The sequence below is a fragment of the Mytilus edulis genome, chromosome 4 (assembly GCF_963676685.1).
Source record: "Mytilus edulis chromosome 4, xbMytEdul2.2, whole genome shotgun sequence".
Taxonomy (NCBI): Eukaryota; Metazoa; Mollusca; class Bivalvia; order Mytilida; family Mytilidae; genus Mytilus; species Mytilus edulis.
In genome coordinates, this window is record NC_092347.1 from 31,659,617 (window position 1) to 31,686,785 (window position 27,169).

A 27,169-nucleotide genomic window follows, 5' to 3' on the forward strand; every position below is an offset into this window, starting at 1 on the left:
GAAACATTAGTGACAGCATTATCATTAACGACTGTTTGAATCATGACTCGTTTAAGTTCTTGTTTTACTGCATCAGACACATGCACCAGGATTCTAGTGTCTGCCTCTAAATGTGAACTTGGTGATGAACTTGAAATACATCACGTGGTGGATAAGATAGAATATCCTGACCATGTGTTGCTATAACTACCATACGCATCAAAGACTTCATTCACTCGTATTACAGTTTCAAGGTATTTTATTATGGTAGTTGTAGCAGCAAAAGCTCTGGATATTCTATCTTATCCACCACGTGATGTATTTCAAGTGAAGCACCAAGTTCACATAAAGAGACAGACACTAAAATCATGGTGCATGTGTCTGATGCAGTGAAACACGAACTTAAACGAGTCATGATTAACAGTCACTGATGATGCTGTCAATATTATTTCGCTATTCCGTGACATAGGGCAGACAAACTATAAATTGTGTTTGGGGAAACAAAAATCTTTGGATTAATATCTATGAATGACCTTTCAAATGCACTAGACAATGAGTGATCATACACACTTATTTCTGACCCATACCTTTACCGGTTGTGATACGGTTCTCTCTTTACTTGAAAAGGAAAAAAAGACTACGTGGGAGACATTGATGGTATTTGAAGATGTGACTTTAACACAAAGAATGATGATAGATCAGCCTAAATCATCGGGGTTTTACTTTAAGATCAGATGGAGCTAACATGATTAATGAAGCAAGAAAATCATTTTTTGCACAAAAGGGAAGGCTAATTATGATCATCATTTTTTCAGAAGCTTGTACATTTTGGATGTAAGAAAGGATGCCGCAGTCATTTTTAATGTGGAAAATCGGGTCTCCCGTGCACTGCCTTGTGTGCATGTGGTGGTGACTGTGAACAAACATGTATTTTTGACCAAATAGTAGTAATTTTAAATATGTTTTAGAACTATAGTGATTTTATTTTGTTTTAATCAATCTATCCAAAACTCTACGTCGAAGAAATGGATTGAGGACTCATCTTTGAAATTTACGTCATATTTTTACAGGAAGTGTCAATTTTATATTAAACATTTACAACATGATAGAATAAGTGGTTTTGGGGATAACTTAAAGCCAAAAGTTTAATGACCAGCATAAAAAAAAATCATTTTCTTTACATTTTAAAAAAAGTTGAATATTTGAATAATAAATTGATATTTCTATGTCCGCCAATTTGGATATTACCGGAAGTAAGGATTTTTAAGACATATGTCTTATACATTGTATCCATTAGAAGCACCAAGGAAAGGTTCCTGCACAATCTACTGATAGTAGCAATACGTTAAAACACATTTCAATTACCCTTCCTAAAAATAAGCTTATTTAAGTACAATGTCCGCCATGTTGGATTTTAACAGGAAGTAGGGTTTTTGACGACATCTAATCTATTTAATTCATCCAAAAGTAGTAAAAAACAAAGGTTTGTACCAAATATTATGATAGTAGCATGAAAACAACACATTTTGACACACTAGCCTTCGATATTGGGCTGATTTAGGTATGACGTCCGCCATTTTAGATTTTACCGGAAGTGAGACATTTTTTTCAAATGCCTCCCTATCTGAAATAAAAGAGTAATAGTTGAGGTAGGTCTATGCCCAATTTCATGTTTGTAACAGGATGTGCACAATTTTTCACAAAGCCGCCGTACTACAGTGACACTCGAGTCCAAAATAATTAAAAAGGCCAAATAAAGTACAAAGTTGAAAAGCATTATGGACCAAAATTCCTAAAAGGTTTGCCAAATACAGCTTAGGTTATCTTTTCCTCAGGTAGAAAAGCATTTAAAAATTCAAAAGTTTAATAAGCTGTTAATTTATAAATATGATCATATAAATGATCATAAAACATGGCAGTCCAGAAGTGTTGACTACTGGGAAACTAACTACAAAGCATTCCATTACAACTATAATTGTTTTTTTAAACAAACAAACTAATGTTTTTGATAAACCATTTTTTTTTTATTATTCCGACTACTGAAGATTGCAAGAACAGTTATGTTATTACCTATTTCTTGAGTTGATATATACATGTATGCCTGCAGGATTGCTTTATAGAACGAAAACTGCCCTTAACCAACATAGTTCTATATAATAACACGTATATTCTACAGGACTAAATGCCACCTCGTTTTTAATATTTTGTGTACAATGCTAAACTAAATATTCGTCAATAAATGATATGGAATTATAGTCTATCTATCCACCGGGTTATGGAAGTAGCATCGTATAGTGTCTCTTAGCTGTCATCTTTAAAGTCATTCAATACTTTTTTGGAAACGTCCTTTATCTGAAACAATGAAGAACATAAAAAATGTTTATCAAAAGGATGAAAAAGTATATTGTCGATAGAAACTTACTTTGCGTCTTATTTCAGGTTTGTTTCTAAATAGGAGGAGTCTCAAAACTTTACACCAAGAACTACTTTATGGAATCTACACTTAAGTTCAGAGATATTTCAGATTTTTATTTGTTTAAATGCATTAAGAACTGGACAAATTGTTGAAATGCCTTTGAATATCAAAAAACAAAACCTTATATTTATACTTCCAAGTATACAGTTGAATATTTGTTTAAATGCATTCAGAACTGGACAAATTGTTGAAACGCCTTTGAATATCAAAAAACAAAACCTTATATTTATACTTCCAAGTATACAGTTGAATATTTTTTTAAAGGACATATATAAATATATAATACACTGGATTAAAAAAAATGACAAAAGATACCTTTTTTTGCACTTATTTGCGCCACTTGATAATGCGTATGACAGATCATATCAGTAAATTGGTGTTCAATCATATAAAATATAGTGTAACCATATTCCTACACCAACCACGTTTTGTAATTTTAAGAGTAATAAAAATATTCACAAATGAACTATGTTTTTTTTATAATCTTAATTGTTTTATCTGTGACATTGAAGTTTATCAAATTGTCTGAGAATATCACCTTTCCATAAATAGCCATGAACATGCATGACATATTTGCCAATGGACGCTACGTAACCAACAACCTATCAATCACCTACCCATAGATGTAATTTAGCTGCTGCCATAGTACTGCATTGTTTTTCTTCATATGTATATTTCTCCATGATTTCTTGAGCTCTCCTGGCATCAGCTTCTTTGAAACTTGAATCTTTTTGTGTACTTAGCCTTCCCGCTAACGCTTTACAGTGTAACTGTATATCTTCAAAGTCCTGTAATATAATGTATATTAAAATGACTTTTTTCATATTTTCTTTAATTCAGAATGTAACAAGATGGCAATTCTTTATTACATGTTGATAGTCTCAGATCGATTTATTCTACTGAAGTACATTTAAATGTGTTGTTTGAAATTTTGGCTATCTTGAAGAGCGTTGTTTTGTTAATATGTTTATTGTTTCTGAGCATGGGACACAGGGATTTGTATTAGTACCAGGAAGAGACTCTCTATATAATATATAGCAGTGATCGCCATAGAGAAGAATCTTAGAATTAATAGTTAATACAACTTGAATACACTTTAATATTTATAATCTAGATACGTATGTTCAGAGTACAGGTCGCGAAAATATGAAATATATTCTTTCTTAAATTCTCAAGAAATAAGATTTTTTACCTAAATGCATTCTAAAATAGTTAACTAAGCTTCCGGTTTTAAACTTGCACATACATTTCACAAGAGTACTCGGGAACAGGACAATACATATCGCGTTAATAGAGACTCCATGTATACTATAGCAGTGGTCGCCGAGGAGAAATTGATAGTTAAAAGAAAATACACTTTATTCATAGTATACAAATGTTCATAGTATATAAACAGGAACGCGAAAATAATGGAATTTAACAGAAAAAAATAACGGACTTTGGAAACTGGCAAGGGAGAAGGGCTTAAACTGTTTCCAAGTACCTAAAATAGATGCATTTTGATACCTTTTTGTGAAATTCTTCAGACATGAAATCTTTTACTGAAATTCTCCAGACACAAAATATTTTACCAAAATTCTCCCTACAACAGTTTGCATACTTCAACCAAGCTCTAAATGCCCTCGATTTCGCGGGTGTGTTCTATATATATCGTTATAAGCTAAAAAGCCTTGCGGTTTCTGTATTGATTAGAGATTAGCTATATTGTACTCGAGACTTGAAGATGCGATAGTCAATACAACTAATCGAGAATCTCCAACAAGGCCAATGCAGAAACAGCCACTTCATAATAATTTTATAAAACGAATATTATTCTTTGATTAGAATAAGAATCTTACCATGAAGAAAATACATAAATTCGTATTTGAACTTGTTTTTTTAGTCACAATGAATTTGTTGTCAAAATTTATTTAATTCATGATTTCCGTCATCCAAGTATTATTGAGAGTAACATACAAACCTCATTTTCATCAACATCACATCCAAACAATACCAGAAGTGCTGCCAAAGTGTTCTTAACAACATCATTCGGAACATTTCGGTTCCGTAATTCTAGTAAGGCGTCTAGGAGCCTGGGAAGATCACACGTAAAACCTTTCAATTGACGGAGAGACTCGGCAAACTTCTCCAATACTTGTATATCGTGTAAGAAAATATTCATAAATTTCGAACTTTTTATCATTTTGATTGTCGATTCTACATTCCCTAAATTTTTCCTCAATCTTGCATCATGAATTGCTGAAATTAAACATTGATGAAATTGAAATAACCTGGATGTTTTTTGTCACATGCATAAACGTGAAATCTCATCTTATAACTATTGTCGTACTATCCCTGTTGATTTCTTTTGGAATTATAAACATTTAGTATTATCACCTTAGCTTGTCTTGGAGTTCGTGTTATTCGGTCTTCAGTTTTGCATGTTTTGATTTGTGCACTTTTGTGTTTGTCTTTTGCATTTTTAACCATGGTGTTATCAGTTTATTTTCGGCTTATGAGTTTGATTTTACCCCAGGACCTTTCGCCTCTCTTTTATAGTCATGCCCTCCACCATACCCTAAAATAATTAAGATCAAACTTCGATCAATTTAAATTTAGGGGCTTGCTTACGCAACTTTTTCTTAATAAAGTGAATAAGAACGTCAAATTTCTGTCGCGTATGCATATTCCATATCGGCAACTATAGTCATGCATCCTCCAAAATTAAAAAAAAACAGTGTTTTGATAACACAACAAATTAACTGTACCTTTCCTGATCCTCACAACTTTAATCTTCTGACGGGCATATTCGATATCGGCATATTTTGGCATGCTATCTGCCCCTCAGGGCCACCGACCCACCCCTCCCCCGACCCATCCCAAAAAATTAACTAAGTGTTTTGCGTACTAATTCTTGATTAAGTGTACCTTTCCTAAGAGTTAGAACCTCAATTTTCTGTCGGGCATATTCCATGTCAGCATCGTCCTCACCGATCTGTGTCCTCTCACATTGTAACAAACATTTTTTGATCTGCTCCATGTCTTCTCCTTCCATAGCAGTCAGTAGATTACGTCGGGCAAATCGCTTACTTCCAGTCTGATAATTATACAATATTTGATATATTGTTGAGGCACTTAATACTGCGTTAAAACTAGCGATTTTCAACCCCATGTATAGATTAGTAACTACATTAGCTGAATTTGGTGAAAATCTCTTGGAACTTATGTGTCCTCAAAGAACCTCAACTTCGTACTTTTTTTCTGGCTTTATACATATATAATTTTTTTTAATTTGTGTTCATTGAAAAGTCTTTTTTAGATAAACGGCGGGTTTGTCGTACAAAAGTTTTAAGTCTGGTATCAAAACTTAATTTAAACACTGTAAAACATAAAATCGATATGGGCGTCAAGTTGGTTACCTATTCCCTATTCCCTATTCGTTACCTATTCCCTATTCCCTATTCGTTGCCTATTCGTTACCTATTCCCTATTCCCTATTCGTTACCTATTCGTTACCTATTCCCTATTCCCTATTCGTTGCCTATTCGTTACCTATTCCCTATTCCCTATTCGTTACCTATTCGTTACCTATTCGTTACCTATTCCCTATTCCCTATTCGTTACCTATTCGTTACCTATTCCCTATTCCCTATTCGTTACCTATTCGCTACTTATTTGATTTTTAATATCCTTCCCCCTTTTTAATTATGGCATGGAATAGTTTAATATGGCTGCCGTTACCATGGAAACGGCACAATTGTGAAAAAAATGAGTTTTTGGTTTTTGGTGAACTGTTTGGATATGCTTCAACTTAGAATCATCATATTTTAAAACAATGTAGGTGCCCACTATATACAGGTGTTGGATGATTTTGGCGATCATTGGAACTACTATGTTGCCATGGAAACTACACCAAAATTTTCAAAATTCTAAAACTGCTCAAAACTTCATGAAACTTCACAGTAATGATGAGCAACATTGGAGTTGGAATTTCCAAAATAGGTCTTGTTACCATGGAAACAATGCAAAAAGGTCAAAAAATTCAAAAATAAGAATTTTCCGCAAACTGGATGAAACTTTACAGGAATGGTAACTGGCATAGGCAGAGTTGGATTTTGAAGTTAGAATTTTCAAAATGGCCGCCGTAACCATGGAAACAGCAAAAATATCAAAAATTCAAAATGTTCAAACTTAATGAAACTTTGCAAAAATGTTACTAGACATCTGTAGATGCTCTCTTTGACTTTGGAATTGTCAAAATGGCTGCCGCTCACCTGGTAATAGGGGGAAGGGGTGCCTTCCGTTATTGCTAGCAATTACAAACCTAGTTGTTAATAGTCTTACATATGGTAATAGTTCTGAATTGGTTGAGGTAAAATGATCTTTTTATGACCTATTTATATGTGTTTGTGCTCAACCGATCCTTTTACTTCATGTTCGATACGCATTTGTTCCTTACTTGTTTTTTATACGTTCTACCTTTTAACTGCTTTATGTCCGTATGTTTGAAGATGGATCTTGGTTCGACGGGATGAAATCACCGTGTTAGCGCTTGCGTAAAAACGAAGATGTGGTATGATTGCCAATGAGACAACACTCCACATTAGACCAAAATGACACAGAAATTATCAACTATAGTTCACTGTACGGCCTTCAACAATGAGCATAGCCCAAACCGTGTAGTCACCTATAAAAGGCCCAGACATGACAACCTCATACAATTCAAACAACAAAACTGACGGCCGTATTTCATATACAAAAAAATAAACGGAAATATGTAACACAAAAACAAACGATTACTACTTAATTTCAGGCTCTTGTCTAGGGACAGGCACATACTTACATAATGTGGTAGAGTTAAACATGTAAGCAGGGTGTACATCGTTTCGGAGCATGCTATTACCTTGTTTAATTCGTTCCATCACTCGCTTATAATTCCCTTATAATACGTGTATCTTACGTTGCACCTTTTAAAACATGATTTTCAATTGTTTTGTTGTCTCTGGTGGAAGATTTGGGCTCTTAGAGGTGATATAACTCTATAAGTGCATTTGTATCCGTTCCAGCAGTCGGATAATACCCTGTTAAATATTCGTTACTAATTCGCTTTTAAAAAGTTTGTTGTACGTTGCACCTTTTAGAAAAGGATTTCCAATTGTGTTCATATCTCTGGTGGTAATAATGTGTTCTTATAGATGAAATACCCCTTGAAGCGCATATGTACTCGTTCCAGCGATCGGTTAATACCCTGTTACCTATTCGTTACCTATTCGTTACCTATTCACTTATAGTACGTTTGTTGTACGTTGCACCTTTTAGAAAAGGATTTTCAATTAAATTCATATCTCTGGTGGTAACAATGTGTTCTTAGAGATGAAATGACCCCATTAGAGCACATGTACCCGTTCCAGCGCTCGGTAAATAACCTGTTACCTATTCGTTACTTATTCGCTTTTAATGCGCGGGGTATACGGTGCACCTTGAAATAAATCGTTTTTTAATTGTGTTCAGGTCTCTGGTGGTAAGAATGTGTTCTTAGAGATGAAATTACCCTATTAGCGCGCATGTACCCGTTCCAGCGCTCGGTTAATACCCTGTTACCTATTCGTTACCTATTCGCTTTTAATGCGCGGGGTATACGGTGCACCTTGAAATAAATCGTTTTTTAATTGTGTTCAGGTCTCTGGTGGTAGGAATGTGTTCTTAGAGATGAAATTACCCTATTAGCGCGCATGTACCCGTTCCAGCGCTCGGTTAATACCCTGTTACCTATTCGTTACCTATTCGTTACCTATTCGCTTATAATACATTTTTTTATACGTTGCACCTGTTAGAAAAGGATTTTCAATTATGTCCAGGTCTCAGACGGTAACAATATGTTCTAAAAGATGAAATGACCCCATTAGAGCGCATGTACCCGTTCCAGCGCTCGGTAAATAACCTGTTACCTATTCGTTACCTATTCGCTTTTAATGCGGGGGGTATACGCTGCACCTTGAAATAAATCGTTTTTTAATTGTGTTCAGGTCTCTGGTGCTAAGAATGTGTTCTTAGAGATGAAATTACCCTATTAGCGCGCATGTACCCGTTCCAGCGCTCGGTTAATACCCTGTTACCTATTCGCTTATAATACATTTTTTTATACGTTGCACCTGTTAGAAAAGGATTTTCAATTATGTCCAGGTCTCAGACGGTAACAATATGTTCTTAAAGATGAAATGACCCCATTAGAGTGCATGTACCCGTTCCAGCGCTCGGTAAATAACCTGTTACCTATTCGTTACCTATTCGCTTTTAATGCGCGGGGTATACGGTGTACCTTGAAATAAATCGTTTTTTAATTGTGTTCAGGTCTCTGGTGGTAAGAATGTGTTCTTAGAGATGAAATGACCCTATTAGCGCGCATGTACCCGTTCCAGCGCTCGGTTAATACCCTGTTACCTATTCGTTACCTATTCGTTACCTATTCGCTTATAATACATTTTTTTATACGTTGCACCTGTTAGAAAAGGATTTTCAATTATGTCCAGGTCTCAGACGGTAACAATATGTTCTTAAAGATGAAATGACCCCATTAGAGCGCATGTACCCGTTCCAGCGCTCGGTAAATAACCTGTTACCTATTCGTTACTTATTCGCTTTTAATGCGCGGGGTATACGGTGCACCTTGAAATAAATCGTTTTTTAATTGTGTTCAGGTCTCTGGTGGTAGGAATGTGTTCTTAGAGATGAAATGACCCTATTAGCGCGCATGTACCCGTTCCAGCGCTCGGTTAATACCCTGTTACCTATTCGTTACCTATTCGTTACCTATTCGCTTATAATACATTTTTTTATACGTTGCACCTGTTAGAAATGGATTTTCAATTATGTTCAGGTCTCAGTGGTAACAATGTGTTCTTAGAGATGAAATGACCCCATTAGAGCGCATGTACCCGTTCCAGCGCTCGGTAAATAACCTGTTACCTATTCGTTACCTATTCGCTTTTAATGCGCGGGGTATACGGTGCACCTTGAAATAAATCGTTTTTTAATTGTGTTCAGGTCTCTGGTGGTAAGAATGTGTTCTTAGAGATGAAATGACCCTATTAGCGCGCATGTACCCGTTCCAGCGCTCGGTTAATACCCTGTTACCTATTCGTTACCTATTCGTTACCTATTCGCTTATACATTTTTTTTATACGTTTCACCTGTTAGAAAAGGATTTTCAATTATGTCCATGTCTCAGGTGGTAACAATGTGTTCTTAGAGATGAAATCACCCTATTAGCGCTCATGTACCCGTTCCAGTGCTCGGTAAATAATCTTGTTACCTATTCGTTACCTATTCGCTTTTAATGCGCGGGGTATACGCTGCAACTTGAAATAAATCGTGTTTTAATTGTGTTCATGTCTGGTGGTAACAATATGTTCTTAGAGAGATGAAATGACCCCACTAGAGCGCATGTACCCGTTCCAGCGCTCGGTAAATAACCTGTTACCTATTCGTTACTTATTCGCTTTTAATGCGCGGGGTATACGGTGCACCTAGAAATAAATCGTTTTTTAATTGTGTTCAGGTCTCTGGTGGTAGGAATGTGTTCTTAGAGATGAAATGACCCTATTAGCGCGCATGTACCCGTTCCAGCGCTCGGTTAATACCCTGTTACCTATTCGTTACCTATTCGCTTTTAATGCGCGGGGTATACGGTGCACCTTGTAATAAATCGTTTTTTAATTGTGTTCAGGTCTCTGGTTGTAGGAATGTGTTCTTAGAGATGAAATTGCCCTATTAGCGCGCATGTACCCGTTCCAGCGCTCGGTTAATACCCTGTTACCTATTCGTTACCTATTCGTTACCTATTCGCTTATAATACATTTTTTTATACGTTTCACCTGTTAGAAAAGGATTTTCAATCATGTCCATGTCTCAGGTGGTAACAATGTGTTCTTAGAGATGAAATTACCCTATTAGCGCTCATGTACCCGTTCCAGTGCTCGGTAAATAATCTTGTTACCTATTCGTTACCTATTCGCTTTTAATGCGCGGGGTAAACGCTGCAACTTGAAATAAATCGTGTTTTAATTGTGTTCATGTCTGGTGGTAACAATCTGTTCTTAGAGATGAATGACCCCATTAGAGCGCATGTACCCGTTCCAGCGCTCGGTAAATAACCTGTTACCTATTCGTTACTTATTCGCTTTTAATGCGCGGGGTATACGGTGCACCTTGAAATAAATCGTTTTTTTATTGTGTTCAGGTCTCTGGTGGTAAGAATGTGTTCTTAGAGATGAAATGACCCTATTAGCGCGCATGTACCCGTTCCAGCGCTCGGTTAATACCCTGTTACCTATTCGTTACCTATTCGTTACCTATTCGCTTATAATACATTGTTTTATACGTTGCACCTGTCAGAAAAGGATTTTCAATTATGTCCAGGTCTCAGACGGTAACAATGTGTTCTTAGAGATGAAATGACCCCATTAGAGCGCATGTACCCGTTCCAGCGCTCGGTAAATAACCTGTTACCTATTCGTTACCTATTCGCTTTTAATGCGCGGGGTATACGGTGCACCTTGTAATAAATCGTTTTTTAATTGTGTTCAGGTCTCTGGTGGTAGGAATGTGTTCTTAGAGATGAAATTGCCCTATTAGCGCGCATGTACCCGTTCCAGCGCTCGGTTAATACCCTGTTACCTATTCGTTACCTATTCGTTACCTATTCGCTTTTAATGCGCGGGGTATACGGTGCACCTTGTAATAAATCGTTTTTTAATTGTGTTCAGGTCTCTGGTGGTAGGAATGTGTTCTTAGAGATGAAATTGCCCTATTAGCGCGCATGTACCCGTTCCAGCGCTCGGTTAATACCCTGTTACCTATTCGTTACCTATTCGTTACCTATTCGCTTATAATACATTTTTTATACGTTTCACCTGTTAGAAAAGGATTTTCAATCATGTCCATGTCTCAGGTGGTAACAATGTGTTCTTAGAGATGAAATTACCCTATTAGCGCTCATGTACCCGTTCCAGTGCTCGGTAAATAATCTTGTAACCTATTCGTTACCTATTCGCTTTTAATGCGCGGGGTAAACGCTGCAACTTGAAATAAATCGTGTTTTAATTGTGTTCATGTCTGGTGGTAACAATCTGTTCTTAGAGATGAATGACCCCATTAGAGCGCATGTACCCGTTCCAGCGCTCGGTAAATAACCTGTTACCTATTCGTTACTTATTCGCTTTTAATGCGCGGGGTATACGGTGCACCTTGAAATAAATCGTTTTTCAATTGTGTCCATGTCTCTGGTGGTAACAATGTGTTCTTAGAGATGAAATGACCTTATTAGCGCGCATGTACCCGTTCCACCGCTCGGTTAATACCCTGTTACCTATTCGTAATCTTTTTCTAAAAGGTGCAACGTACAACAAACGTATTATAAGCAAATAAGTAACGAATAGGTAACGAATAGGTAACAGGGTATTAACCGAGCGCTGGAACGGGTACATGCGCGCTAATAGTGTCATTTCATCTCTAAGAACACATTGTTACCACCAGAGACATGGACACAATTGAAAATCCTTTTCTAAAAGGTGCAACGTACAACAAACGTATTATAAGTGAATAGGTAACGAAGAGGTAACAGGGTATTAACCGAGCGCTGGAATGGGTACATGTGCGCTAATAGTGTCATTTCATCTCTAAGAACACATTGTTACCACCAGAGACATGGACACAATTGAAAATCCTTTTCTAAAAGGTGCAACGTACAACAAACGTATTATAAGTGAATAGGTAACGAATAGGTAACAGGGTAATAACCGAGCGCTGGAACGGGTACATGCACGCAAATAGGGTCATTTCATCTCTTATTACACATTGTTACCACCAGAGACATGAACACAAGTGAAAATCCGTTTCTAAAAGGTGCAACGTACAACAAACGTATTTAAAGCGAATAAGTAACGAATAGGTAACGAATAGGTAACAGGGTATTTATCGAGCGCTGGAACGGGTACATGCGCGCTAATAGGGTCATTTCATCTCTTAGAACACATTGTTACCACCAGAGACATGGACACAATTGAAAAGCCTTTTCTAAAAGGTGCAACGTAAAACAAACGTATTATAAGTGAATAGGTAACGAATAGGTAACAGGGTAATAACCGAGCGCTGGAACGGGTACATGCGCGCTAATAGCGTCATTTAATCTCTAAGAACACATTGTTACCATCAGAGACATGGACACAATTGAAAATCCTTTTCTAAAAGGTGCAACGTACAACAAACGTATTATAAGTGAATAGGTAACGAATAGGTAACAGGGTATTTATCGAGCGCTGGAACGGGTACATGTGCGCTAATAGGGTCATTTCATCTCTAAGAACACATTGTTACCACCAGAGACACGGACACCATTGAAAATCCTTTTCTGAAAGGTGCAACGTACAACAAACGTATTATAAGTGAATAGGTAACGAATAGGTAACAGGGTATTAAGCGAGCGCTGGAACGGGTTCATGCGCTCTAATAGGGTCATTTTATCTCTAAGAACACATTGTACTACCAGAGACCTGAACACAATTAAAAAAACGATTTATTTCAAGGTGCAACGTATACCTCGTGCATTAAAAGCAAATAAGGAACGAATAAGTAGCAGGGTATTAACTGAGCGCTGGAACGAGTACATACGCGCTAATAGGGGTATTTCATCTAAAAGAACACATTATTACCACCAGAGATATGAACTGAATTAAAAATCCTTTTCTAAAAGGTGCAACGTACAACAAACGTATTATAAGTGAATAGGTAACGAATAGGTAACAGGGTATTTATCGAGCGCTGGAACGGGTACATGCGCGCTAATAGGGTCATTTCATCTCTAAGAACACATTGTTACCACCAGAGACACGGACACCATTGAAAATCCTTTTCTGAAAGGTGCAACGTACAATAAACGTATTATAAGTGAATAGGTAACGAATAGGTAACGAATAGGTAACAGGGTATTAACCGAGCGCTGGAACGGGTACATGCGCGCTAATAGGGTAATTTCATCTCTAAGAACACATTGTTACCACCAGACATGAACACAATTAAAAAACGATTTATTTCAAGGTGCACCGTATACCCCGCGCATTAAAAGCGAATAGGTAACGAATAGGTAACAGGTTATTTACCGAGCGCTGGAACGGGTACATGCGCTCTAATGGGGTCATTTCATCTCTAAGAACACATTGTTACCACCTGAGACATGGACATAATTGAAAATCCTTTTCTAACAGGTGAAACGTATAAAAAAATGTATTATAAGCGAATAGGTAACGAATAGGTAACGAAAAGGTAACAGGGTATTAACCGAGCGCTGGAACGGGTACATGCGCGCTAATAGGGTCATTTCATCTCTAAGAACACATTCTTACCACCAGAGACCTAAACACAATTAAAAAACGATTTATTTCAAGGTGCACCGTATACCCCGCGCATTAAAAGCGAATAAGTAACGAATAGGTAACAGGTTATTTACCGAGCGCTGGAACGGGTACATGCGCTCTAATGGGGTCATTTCATCTCTAAGAACACATTGTTACCACCAGAGATATGAATTTAATTGAAAATCCTTTTCTAACAGGTGCAACGTACAACAAACGTACTATAAGTGAATAGGTAACGAATAGGTAACAGGGTATTAACCGATCGCTGGAACGAGTACATATGCGCTTATAGTGGTATTTCATCTATAAGAACACATTATTACCACCAGAGATATGAACACAATTGGAAATCCTTTTCTAAAAGGTGCAACGTACAACAAACTTTTTAAAAGCGAATTAGTAACGAATATTTAACATCTTTGAAATTTACGTCATATTTTTACAGTAAGATACACGTATTATAAGGGAATTATAAGCGAGTGATGGAACGAATTAAACAAGGTAATAGCATGCTCCGAAACGATGTACACCCTGCTTACATGTTTAACTCTACCACATTATGTAAGTATGTGCCTGTCCCTAGACAAGAGCCTGAAATTAAGTAGTTATCGTTTGTTTTTGTGTTACATATTTCCGTTTATTTTTTTGTATATGAAATACGGCCGTCAGTTTTGTTGTTTGAATTGTATGAGGTTGTCATGTCTGGGCCTTTTATAGGTGACTACACGGTTTGGGCTATGCTCATTGTTGAAGGCCGTACAGTGAACTATAGTTGATAATTTCTGTGTCATTTTGGTCTAATGTGGAGTGTTGTCTCATTGGCAATCATACCACATCTTCGTTTTTACGCAAGCGCTAACACGGTGATTTCATCCCGTCGAACCAAGATCCATCTTCAAACATACGGACATAAAGCAGTTAAAAGGTAGAACGTATAAAAAACAAGTAAGGAACAAATGCGTATCGAACATGAAGTAAAAGGATCGGTTGAGCACAAACACATATAAATAGGTCATAAAAAGATCATTTTACCTCAACCAATTCAGAACTATTACCATATGTAAGACTATTAACAACTAGATTTGTAATTGCTAGCAATAACGGAAGGCACCCCTTCCCCCTATAACCAGGTGAGCGGCAGCCATTTTGACAATTCCAAAGTCAAAGAGAGCATCTACAGATGTCTAGTAACATTTTTGCAAAGTTTCATTAAGTTTGAACATTTTGAATTTTTGATATTTTTGCTGTTTCCATGGTTACGGCGGCCATTTTGAAAATTCTAACTTCTAAATCCAACTCTGCCTATGCCAGTTATCATTTCTGTAAAGTTTCATCCAGTTTGCGGAAAATTCTTATTTTTGAAATTTTTGACCTTTTTGCATTGTTTCCATGGTAACAAGACCTATTTTGGAAATTCCAACTCCAATGTTGCTCATCATTACTGTGAAGTTTCATGAAGTTATGAGCATTTTTAGAATTTTGAAAATTTTGGTGTAGTTTCCATGGCAACATAGTAGTTCCAATAATCGCCAAAATCATCCAACACCTGTATATAGTGGGCACCTACATTGTTTTAAAATATGATGATTCTGAGTTGAAGCATATCCAAACAGTTCACCAAAAACCAAAACCTCATTTTTTTCACAATTGTGCCGTTTCCATGGTAACGGCAGCCATATTAAACTATTCCATGCCATAATTAAAAAGGGGGAAGGATATTAAAAATAAAATAAGTAATGAATAGGTAACGAATAGGGAATAGGGAATAGGTAACGAATAGGGAATAGGGAATAGGTAACGAAAAGGCAACGAATAGGGAATAGGGAATAGGTAACGAATAGGTAACGAATAGGGAATAGGGAATAGGTAACGAATAGGTAACGAATAGGGAATAGGGAATAGGTAACGAATAGGCAACGAATAGGGAATAGGGAATAGGTAACGAATAGGGAATAGGGAATAGGTAACCAAATTGACGCCCATAAAATCGATTTATAAACGAGCTTTAGAAACAGAAAAAAAACAGTTCGCAGAATCTTTTCCTGTATATTAAGCTAGTTCAAAGAAATTTAAAAAAAAAATCCTTATAAACTAATAAATAAATAAATAAATAAATGGAGGAACCCTTACTAGAAAATTTAAATAAAAAAAAAACAGTCGTAAATATCTCTTTCGGTTTGAAAAGGATAAAAACTTCAATTTGGGTTTTAGCATGAAACATGCAAATTTCAAATTGAAATATCTCGAAAAATAAGTCATGGTAGTATATTTTCCGTTGCATATTTCAATAGCGTATGTTAAAATTATCTTTGAGTAAAATTTTTAAAGAAAATTCACTTTTTCATTCAGAACTCACTCCGTTAATATTGTGGAAACCAATTTTAATGTAAGTGTGAAAAAAAGAGGGGGTACGAAAATCGACAAAATAGTCAGGTGCACGCCATGTGAAACCTTTTTACACTATTAATGTGAAAACAAACGTAACTGCCTCTTTGATTGTATTTACCTCATATGTTGGTAACTTTGAAGTGGTCAGGAAATAGTTACATACAACAGACATTTCCGGTTCGATTGAATCATCTTGATGTTTAGATCTATGTCCAGTATAAATTCGGAGATAGCAATTTTCTTTTGTCTGTGGATTTGCGACTATTTTAAGTTCTCTTGCAGATGTTTGCATATTATTTTCCTTTCCACTTGACTCAATCTTACATGTTACCTTTTCATTTAATGATTTCTGTAAATTTTCGTCTTTTATGGAAGAATTGGTTAATAATTCTGTTTTTACAATCAGAGTCCTTGCTACAATGCTGTCTATGAAAAATCTGATATTTGTAGGTTTTGTTTTGTCTACGTGAATCAGGCCATTTCTGGTAGATGGCAAAAGCAATCCTGCTTTTTCTGTAATAGGTCCATAACCTATGCCGGGACGTCCAGGAATAAAAGGTAATGGATTACAGTCTTGTATTTTCTCATTACAAACTAATTGAAATGCACCCAATCTTGCTAGACCTTGTTTGTGTTTACCACCATAAAATACTATTTTATATAATCCTGTTGCTGGAAATTGAATCGTGCAGTTCCATTCTGGAGTGTTTCGTATCATGCTCACAAGTTTAGGAATATTTTCTGGATTGAGTAAATCTGTTTCAGCACCTGACGTGTTTTCTTTTAGGAGCAACTCATACCATACATCAAGTTCATTTCCAGTTTTCAAAGGCGCTTTAAATGAAATTTTCGCTTTGCCATGTTTTGAGGTAATAGAGCACCTGTTTTCACTAATCATTTCCATACCAAATCCCCAGAATGGCGGGAGAAGATATGCTCTGTCATAGAATTCATTTCTGTCTATTGGGGGTTTCACAAGCTGCCATTTATTATCATCAGGATGGCAGGCATACAGAAATTCTTTAGGTTTTGGTAGGATGTAATACTCTTTAAATGAATTCTGTTGTGTGCCAGCAGATTCTTCTGTCCGTTTAGCAATAGTTTGCCCACCTGCTTCCAACTTTATCCAGCCCCCAGAGACCTTTCCAAATACTGAGCGACACGCCCAAAACGGATGTACTATGTGCCAGTTGTCATGGAGATAAACAGCATTCCACATGCAACCATTTTCATATCTATCACCAGGTTGATAATTGCCAGCTTTACAAGTTCCATGTAATTGAGCACATAAAACTCCACCTTTTCTAAACAAAATATCACACAGTTTGGTTACAAAAGCAAATTAATACAAGTGCTACGATTTCTTCATGACACCAAATATTATATTGTTTTATTCTTTTATTTTTGTCTTTGTCTTTTTTACATTTCAAAGAATATTTGGAAAGACCTCTTCTGTTAAGTAATAAGATTTTATGTCATAATTTGCCGGATATACATTTAAGCACAATTAAACAAGAGAATGAGTGATTCTAAGAAATAGAAGTTGTCTTTACCTGCCACTACACTTTGCAATGTTGAAGAACTGTATTTCTAAAAACAGTCCAAGACGCTTAACAAAGTAAATACTTTACCTACAGAGAGCTGTAAAAAATGTAGAATAAGTTGTTTTCTTTTTTCCCAACAGTGCTAAGTATCCTGTCGGTGATGTAGAATTGCCTGGTGAATTAGCCATTGGATCAATATTCTGGTTGCTTAACCAAACTAGAATTGCTCTAACCAGGAACGCATCTCTTTCTGGGTGATTCTTGAAAGGTTTCTCCAAATATTCTATAAGATCTTCGAAGGTGGAGGTCACATCAGCTGGTGCCTTTTTATGTGGTGGAATTGAAAAGTAGAAATTATAGACAGCATTCAAATTTACATTTAAGAACCGAAGGTATGAAGTTAGCAGCAGTTATAAAATGATAAATTTTAAATATTATTGACATATGGAACTATTTCAGTTTAAAACACTTACATGATGAAAACTTTTTTTTATTCAATTATGGAAATGGTGGGTTGATGGTTTAAACATTTGGAATCCCGACAGATTTTCAATAGATACATCAAACTTGTTGCTTTGGTGTTTACAAACATTATCAAGAGAAGACAAAAGTGTGATAAGAAAATTATTAATTTCCATTTGTTAACCCTTTTTAAAGAGGAAAACCGTGTTAAGTGGTAAAAATAAAAAAAAAGCGATGTTCTAGACAAAATATGTTTTTTTTTATAGTGGAATTACAAAGGAATAATTTCTTCGGAATAAGAGAAACAGACACAGACTCCTACTTCGGTTATATCTGGGTTATAATTAATTTATCCAATTACACCCCAAACAAAAACGTATCGTCCCTTTCGGATGATCATACAATTAAAGTTTCTTACATTTCTTGCATGATTGTCTATCTGTTCCTGGTTAATAATTTCATTGCCGTTTTCGTCTGTTTCATGATTTGAACCTTTCCTTGCAAACAACATTTGAAATATTTCATGGCTTTCATCATTGGCTTTTGGTTCTGGATAACCGTCCTCTATTGGTTCAAGTTGTATCTGACGGAAGCAAAAATCATCTAGTTTTTCTTTGTATAAGTTATGATACGAGATTTTTTTATATAGAATTTAGTGGAAGATACATCGATTAATTTTGAAATTCATCGATGCTCATCATTTTAAGCTTGACCTCTTACGCTTTTGAAATAATTAAATGTGAACAGCTGATAGTTATCTTACATTTCTATATTTCGGTACTTTGTTACTTTGTTACTCAATGTCGGGCCATTTTGGTACGTTTCGACCTAGTTTTGACCATTTTGATAAAAAAGACTTCCCGTAAGATTAATGATACATTGTGTCTTTTTGTGATTTGTTTGCGTGCTTAGTGCCAATAATATGAATCCTTTTAAAGTGATTTTTTACAGTTTGTTCTTATGTTTTATTGGTACACTACTGTCACAGTACTAGGTTCGGGGAGTATTACATGTAATCGCTCACAAAAATGTTATCCCTGCCCCCAGTAGTCTGTCATTCAGTATATTTTTTTTGGTTGTATGCCAAGTTTGTGTTGCTAAATATATTGACCCGATGACAGATTTTGTGGTTTCTGTATACATGCTGTCGGTTTCTGTATACATGTTGTCGGTTTCTGTATACATGTTGTCGGTTTCTGTATACATGCTGTCGGTTTCTGTATACATGTTGTCGGTTTCTGTATACATGTTGTCGGTTTCTGTATACAAGCTGTCAGTTTCTGTATACATGTTGTCGGTTTCTGTATACATGCTGTCGGTTTCTGTATACATGTTGTCGGTTTCTGTATACATGTTGTCGGTTTCTGTTTACATGTTGTCGGTTTCTGTATACATGTTGTCGGTTTCTGTATAACATGGTGTCGGTTTCTGTTTACATGTTGTCGGTTTCTGTTCACATGTTGTCGGTTTCTGTTCACATGTTGTCGGTTTCTGTATACATGTTGTCAGTTTCTGTTTACATGTTGTCGGTTTCTGTTCACATGTTGTCGGTTTTTGTTCACATGTTGTCGGTTTCTGTTTACATGTTGTCGGTTTCTGTTTACATGTTGTCGGTTTCTGTATACATGTTGTCGGTTTTTAACTTACCTCATCTGAATCATTTTCATACTCGTATAAAAAGTCACTTCCGTCTTCCTCTTCTTCTGGAGGTGCTTTTGGTTTTTGTTGGATACTATCAAACTCTTTCTGCTTTTTCTGCTCAGAACTACCACTACAACCCATCTCAACTTTCCTTTAATGCAAAAGATAAGTGGGCTACATGTTAGAAGGAAGCTTCATTGATATTACATAAATATTAGCTGTATTATTATGTAACATAGTTCTTATTCCGGGATTTTAGTAAGGACTATCATATAGTATCCTCCATAATGGATTATTGTCGTTACGTACATGTATATGAGACAATAGTATATTTACGTTATTTATGAAATAATTGAATTTGAATAGTTCAAATTGAATAGTTGGACGAATCAGATTGTCGTTCAGAGTACATGACAGAATAGCCGCCTTTGTTATAGTTTTAAACATTTTATCCAATTTTTGAAAAATAAGTAGCCGCTTATTTATAGCAGTAAATGCACATTGGTACAAATTCGTTTCAAAGGCACTTTGGGATGTGGACCAGTTTAAACAATTCATTCGAAACCGATGTTTAAATGGATTTTCCTCCTTATTTCATCTAATTTCCTTTAATTCAAAATGTTCTCAATGTACCAAGGTATTTAAAACATGAATGAAAGGTTGACAATATATAAATAACACGTAGCTGAGAGGATGATAGCGCAGATCGGTACCCCGACAATGTATTTTCAAGGGGAACCAATCTGCTCTATCACTATCTTAATTAGCTATGTGTTATTCGATTTATTATACTGAATATTTTACCATTATGGTCTTTTATGTACATACCAACGTAATAGTTATTATAAGAAAAACATATTTGGAGCAAGAGTTTTAGATGTTTCTTACTATCTGATTTTTTTCCGGTTTGGTGTCCCTGGTAAGTGCTGCCGAAATCGGTTAATGTAGGTGCATGTTTGCCACTTATCCCTTAGGTTTCAACAGAAAGTGTTTAGCTATTATTATAGCATGTCTGTCGGTAATAATAAGAATCGTTTGACATTTTATCGCATCTTCATTATTATAATAACAGAGTAATTACTATGATTAATTGACAAAGATAAATGGTTACCGTAGTCTTATTTGTTTGTCAACATTAAACAGAAACTTTCTTTCAAACCATTTGTCCCGAGTTTATACAGAGATTTATTGAAGCAAACATTTATTAAATCATTTTTGAAAATAGAAAATGTGGACAATTTCCCCATTATCAGAACGACTACGTATGGTGGTTTCGTTGTAGCGCAAGTGTAAGTGGTTGCGAGTTCAATAACCAACCAGGGCAACTAAAATAACTTGGACATTTGTATTTTCTGTTCTCAGCATTCATAGTTCTCCTTTACCCCTGCATTTCCCTACACAATAAACAATTATCACAACCTACTAGTATTGAAGGTTAAATTTGTACGTGTTTTAAAACATTTTAAAAGCTATCATAGATTTAAGAAGAAGTAGCATGAGTGCCCATGAGACATGAGTCACAATTTATAAAAGTAAACCATTAAAGGTCGAAGTACGGTCTTCAACATGTCTATTTAAATTATCATTCTATTTTTATCAGAAAACTTATTTTCGAACAATTCTCAAGTCGTTTTTCTCTTTTTAAACATTTTTAATTGATTTATAAAAAAACATCAACTTGTCAAACACCTTGGCCTATAAAATGATACTGTAATCTGTTCAAGAATTTAAAACAACATTTATGTTATAATTAATACAAAAGAAATGTAAGCAAAACAGTTTTAGATAGCGACATTATCTAATTTATAATGGTTTGATCTGATATCAAAGCACAGACCATTGCAAAAAACGAATCATCTATAGGCACATCAGAAAATATATAGGCAATGAAGAAATTATCGAAAACTTGGATATAAAATTATTTAAAAAAAAATTATATCTCATAAACATGTTTAACCCCGCCGCAGTTTTGTGCCTGTCCCAAGTCGGGAGCCTCTGGCCTTTGTTAGTATTGTATGATTTTTAATTTTAGTTTCTTGTGTATAATTCGGAGTTTAGTATGACATCCATTATCACTGATATGTATACTAGTACAGACTATACTAGTATACATATGTGTTAGGGGCCAACTAAAGGACACATACGGGTACGGGAATTCTCGCTACATTGAAGACCCATTGGTGGCCTTCTGCTGTTGTCTGCTCTATGGTCGGGTTGTTGTCGCCTTGACACATTCCCAATTTCCTTTCTCAATTTTATGCCAGTTTCGACAATGAACATTTAAAAAATATATGGTATTTTCTGTCTATATACCTTAATTTATGATGGCTCAGATAGGATAACTACATATGTCTTTAATCTTAGTAGTCTTAATATTCTTATGTATCAAGACAAAATAAGGAATTTTCTCACAGGATGATAATTCTGTAATTCCCCAAAACGAGTTGTTATGGTATGTCCCCAAACAACAACATATTTATATCAGTAAGATTGTCCTAAAACAAGTATATATAGCAGATTGTGTTTTCTTCTTTTCATGATTTAGCTCTGATAATCTTGGGAAAATTTGTAAAAGAAAATTCCTTGAATGGACGTCCATCTAATGCAAATATATAAATCCTTAATTTGTTTTGCTTGTACACGTATAATAATTGCGGTTTTTATCCAACGCCTTCATAGGTTTGAACGTTGTTTTAAATTTGAATTTGTTAAAATCTTGATTTACATGAGTGTGTGTATATACATTATAACATGATTTTCAATGATAGTTGTGGAACCGTAACTTTTATGGTCCTCATTATATATTTGTTTATTTATTTTTTAAATATTTGTGCAAACAATAGACCACAAAATGTCCAAAATACAAACCCACAAGGACCTGCGAGCTACAGTCCCGCAACTTACGCAATGGTGTTTAATAAATCATCTGAGAAACGGAATCAAATGCGTGACGGGTGCCACATGTGGAGCAGGATCTGCTTACCCTTCCGGAGCACCTGAATCACCCGCGATTTTTGGTAAGTTCGTGTTGCTTAGTCTTTCGTTGTCTATGTCCTTTCATCTACACTATTATAATTATGTCTGTTTGTCTGTTTCATTTTTAGCCATGGCGTTGTCCGTTTATTTTCGATTTACGAGTTTGACTGTTCCTCTGGTATCTTTCGCCCCTCTTCTATTGCGTTTACCTCTATTTCCAATATTGCGCCAACCGGAACCACACCAGATAGAAGTCATGAATACATGGTCTTTGTTGTTATAAAAATAATTAAAAGGAAACTTGAACACAGCTACAATTATTGGATGTAGACACAGTTATTGAAATTTAAATGTAAAATAAGACTTATTATAAATGCTCAAGGTTTTTCTAAACTTATATACCCTTTGAACCTAAAAAGGCAAACGTTAGATATTTATCTTTATTACCCGATATGTTTATTGTAGTGACAGTGGGTACCTTCCTATGCTAGTACATTTAATTATTTTTTTTAGTTTCGTCGTTTGAAACTTTAAAAACAGTAAAAATACGTATGTAATTATATACATTTTTTAAATTTCCATACATACAATGTATCGAAATTTAAAAATCCTTGTAACACTATCTGTTTTTAGCTGACTTTATTAGATAAATGTATTGTTTGAATAAGTTCAATTTAGGTTATCACCTTGACAATATTTTGATAAACATACATAAAAATGTCGTTGTTGTAAACGCATCATAATATTTACAGAGCTGTCTGAAGTATTTACATTTGAGGTAGCACATCATAATATGTCAAGTAATTATATCAAATATCATTGAATGACAATGATATTCTTATCTGATTTGACATTAAAAAAAAATGGTATTTAAACGGTAAAAAAATATGAAAAGAATGAAGTATACGCCAATGCCGGAGACAGCAAACCAACAACACAAAAATCTCAGAAACGAGTCAGGAAGATATAGTCTCCGGATTTTTTTATGGATGATACTGTATAGAAGAACATCTTTTAATGTGATGTTTTTGAGAGATTACTTAAATAAAAATTCGCTCGGTTTGGTTTTAGAGTTGTATTTCCATAAAAGTGTTACAAGTACGTTGCAATCATGATTTGTTTTTTTCAAAGCCCTTTTCACTAGTTATTCTTTGGTTAGGTCATCGATTAAAATTAATTTCATCGATTAATATTAATTTCATCGATTAATATTAATTTCATCACATCAAACGTCAATCTGTTTGGTCTGTTTATCCCGTGAGCAAATAAACAAATTTGCACCTGTCCTAAGTCAGGAATCTGATGTACAGTAGTTGTCGTTTGTTTATGTAATATATACGTGTTTCTCGTTTCTCGTTTTGTTTATATAGATTAGACCGTTGGTTTTCCGGTTTGAATGGTTTTACACTAGTTATTTTGGGGCCCTTTATAGCTTGTTGTTCGGTGTGAGCCAAGGCTCCGTGTTGAAGGCCGTACTTTAACCTATAATGGTTTAATTTTTGAATTGTTGTTTGGATGGAGAGTTGTCTCATTGGCACTCACACCACATCTTCCTATATCTAAATAAAATATTTGTTATTGATCTGTATGCATTTAATGCATGCCGTAATTAAAAAGACCGTAATATTTATATCCTGTTTGACATAATTGTTAAATATCAATAATTAAGAATCTTGCCATAACCATGATACACAAACGTTTAATTTGATATTTGATATTTTAATTTTGGCAGCGCATCGGAAGACTATGTCTGGCTGTAATGTAATATTGTACTAATATGTACTTGTTGTTTAATATATATAGGTTGTACCAAAATAAACCATGTAACTATTCATTCCAATAGTAAAATTTAACTCAATCCCAGTCCCAGTGATTTATTTATATTGTAACGCCATTATCCGTACATTGTCTAATAAAATTGAGAATGGAAATTGGGAATGTGTCAAAGAGACAACAACCCGACCACAGAAAAAAACAACAGCAGAAGGTCACCAACAGGTCTACAATGTAGCGAGATATTCCCGCACCCGGAGGCGTCCTTCAGCTGGCCCCTAAACAAATATATACTAAGACTGCTTACTATTTACAATTGTGAGTTTGGTCACAGCGGACAGTACTCAATAAAATAAAAACTACTATTCAATGTGTTTGTAACAGTGGATTTAATACCAATGCTTATAAATGTGTAGTTTCTGAAAACTGGAAGTACTGTCATGTACATGCATTTTATCATTATGTGTTTTTGCCGTGTTGAAAACCTCTGTCGTGTGATTTGTATATTTCTGAAAACAAAACATAAATCAAATATCTTTAAATTTGGATTGTGAATTTTGGATTAACACCACTGTTTCATAACCTAAGTGAACGATTTCGTAAATATTGGTTTTGTTTGGTAGACAATGCAAACGATGCTTCCGTTGGTAAATCATCGTAATTTAGTATGGTACTGGGAAACTATACTGTAATCTTATAGGAGGAGGAGAGAGAATCGTGCTGATGGACCCTTCCATGCTAGCAAATATTGACCCTTTTCTGCCAGTGAACATGGACTCTTCCGTCAATAATCTGAAGTAGATATCGAACTTTTGTAAAATTCGCCCACTATTTAAAAGGAAAAAAGTAATTTCAAATTGAACATTTAAAAAAAAAAAAAGATTTTTTGTAACGGAATGTAATAATTATATATTTAAAATGAATTTTATTTGAAAAGTTGAGTTCGTATTAATTACATTCTAACATTGAGATAACATTATTGTCGGAATTTTAAACAAACTTAAGGTTACACGAAGTAGATTTAAATTACATTTAAATAAATACTTACTGCATAGAGTTGGGCACTAACAAAACTTAAAGAAAATGTTTCTTTACAGTAATTGTTGCGTTTTTTTTTATGCATGTATGTGTTTGGAGGATGTACAAGTACATTTATATACTTGATTATTTCTGTTGAAGCTAAAAATATGTCTAGAATAATTATGAACGAATATTATCAAATACATTTGCACTATAACTAAACCGTTGTACATGTGTAGAATAAATACGTAGTTATATAAATTATTTAATTTTTGTATTAGAGAAAGACTTTTTCGATTGAATAGCTTCACCTTCACTGATTCAGTCGACTTTCTACGGAAGCCAGTTAGTGCCAGGTTGTCGTTAAACAGCTTAGCTTACTCGTTTAAACAACTTAGCTAACTCCTTTAACGACTTAGCTAACTTGTTCAAACGAGTTACATAAAATGTTATAACGAGATAGATATACTAAGTCGTTATAATAGTGAGCAAAATCGTTATAACGACTTAAAAATAAAACTCCAACCTGACACTAACTGGCTTCCGTAACTTTCCCATATGTTTAAAAATTATATTCGTAAAGGTACACACACGTATTTCTTGTTTTATAATGACATGCACGCAAATATTGTTCATAATATAGTACTATGAGTCACCGTAGTTTGAAAACGTTGTCCAGTTTTGTTATTTTTGTTACAAATCCGAAATGTTATAATCAGCTCCCCCCCTCCCCCCCCCCCCAAAAAAAAGAGAAGATTTTTCCTATCTTTATTTTTTTTTCGTTATTGGAAAATTAGCACATTGAAAGAAAGTTAAAGACATATTAACCTTTTTTCAAAGACTCACTTCTATTGGAAAAATATCAGTTCCTATTGTTAAATTCCAATATAAATTACATATCCCGTTGTACAATATGCATCCCAGGTAACTGAGTATAAAATGCAAAACAAAATGTACAGTATTTTCATAAAAAGCCACTGACATGAAGAAATATCAAACATACCTTGCTGTTTTAATCCTTAAAACCAAAGAAGTTCATTTCATTCCTTAAAATGAAAGTAGATTCTGTGAATTCCAGATGGAGGCGACCACAGTTGAATCGATTAACTAACCGTACAATTTATCCTGATTTAAATACTTCATGTTACCTGTCTAGGAGCGCTGTAGCAATTGAGTTTAAACAAAAATTTTAAATTACACTCGAGTTATTCTTATCAAAAAGTAAGTTTTGACATTTAATGAGACATTTCTGACAGAAGAGATCAAATACTATGATATAAAAACTGAGATTGTAATAACGTTGGGCTGAAATTAGAACGGTACATGTATAGTAATTGAGTTTAACGAAAATAGTTGATTATTACTGTTATAAACCATGTAAACATTCTAAATACTTATTTTCATAATTACTGCACCAAAACAATTTCTCATTTTAAACGTGTTACCGACTGCATGTTATAACATTTTTATGTCCCATCTCCGATAGTAGAGGGTCATTATGTTTTCTGGTTTGCGGGTCC

The 27,169-nt window shown here is 34.9% G+C and overlaps 1 protein-coding gene across 1 annotated transcript; it reads right to left on the reverse strand.

The window, feature by feature from the left end:
* Window positions 1-1,976: 1,976 nt before the first annotated feature.
* Window positions 1,977-26,950, reverse strand: LOC139519444 (uncharacterized). The gene is made up of 9 exons (XM_071311548.1): window positions 26,653-26,950; window positions 19,887-20,031; window positions 18,658-18,822; window positions 17,865-18,100; window positions 16,352-17,537; window positions 5,363-5,531; window positions 4,416-4,693; window positions 3,073-3,243; window positions 1,977-2,331 (listed from the first exon to the last, which is right to left on the reverse strand). The coding sequence occupies exons 2-9, from the start codon at window positions 20,019-20,021 to the stop codon at window positions 2,281-2,283; spliced, it is 2,391 nt and encodes a 796-aa protein (XP_071167649.1). The 5' UTR covers window positions 20,022-20,031; window positions 26,653-26,950; the 3' UTR covers window positions 1,977-2,280.
* Between the last annotated feature and the right edge of the window lie 219 nt (window positions 26,951-27,169).

What these genes read in the sequence shown, in the direction of transcription:
- LOC139519444 (XM_071311548.1), bottom strand. Translation starts at nt 20,021, where the DNA reads ATGGGTTGTAGTGGTAGTTCTGAGCAGAAAAAGCAGAAAGAGTTTGAT. An exon ending in CAAAGTTACCAACATATGAG is followed by an intron (nt 5,532 to 16,351) that starts GTAAATACAATC and finishes TATAATTATCAG; the next exon opens with ACTGGAAGTAAGCGATTTGC. An exon ending in GTGATGTTGATGAAAATGAG is followed by an intron (nt 3,244 to 4,415) that starts GTTTGTATGTTA and finishes ATTATATTACAG; the next exon opens with GACTTTGAAGATATACAGTT.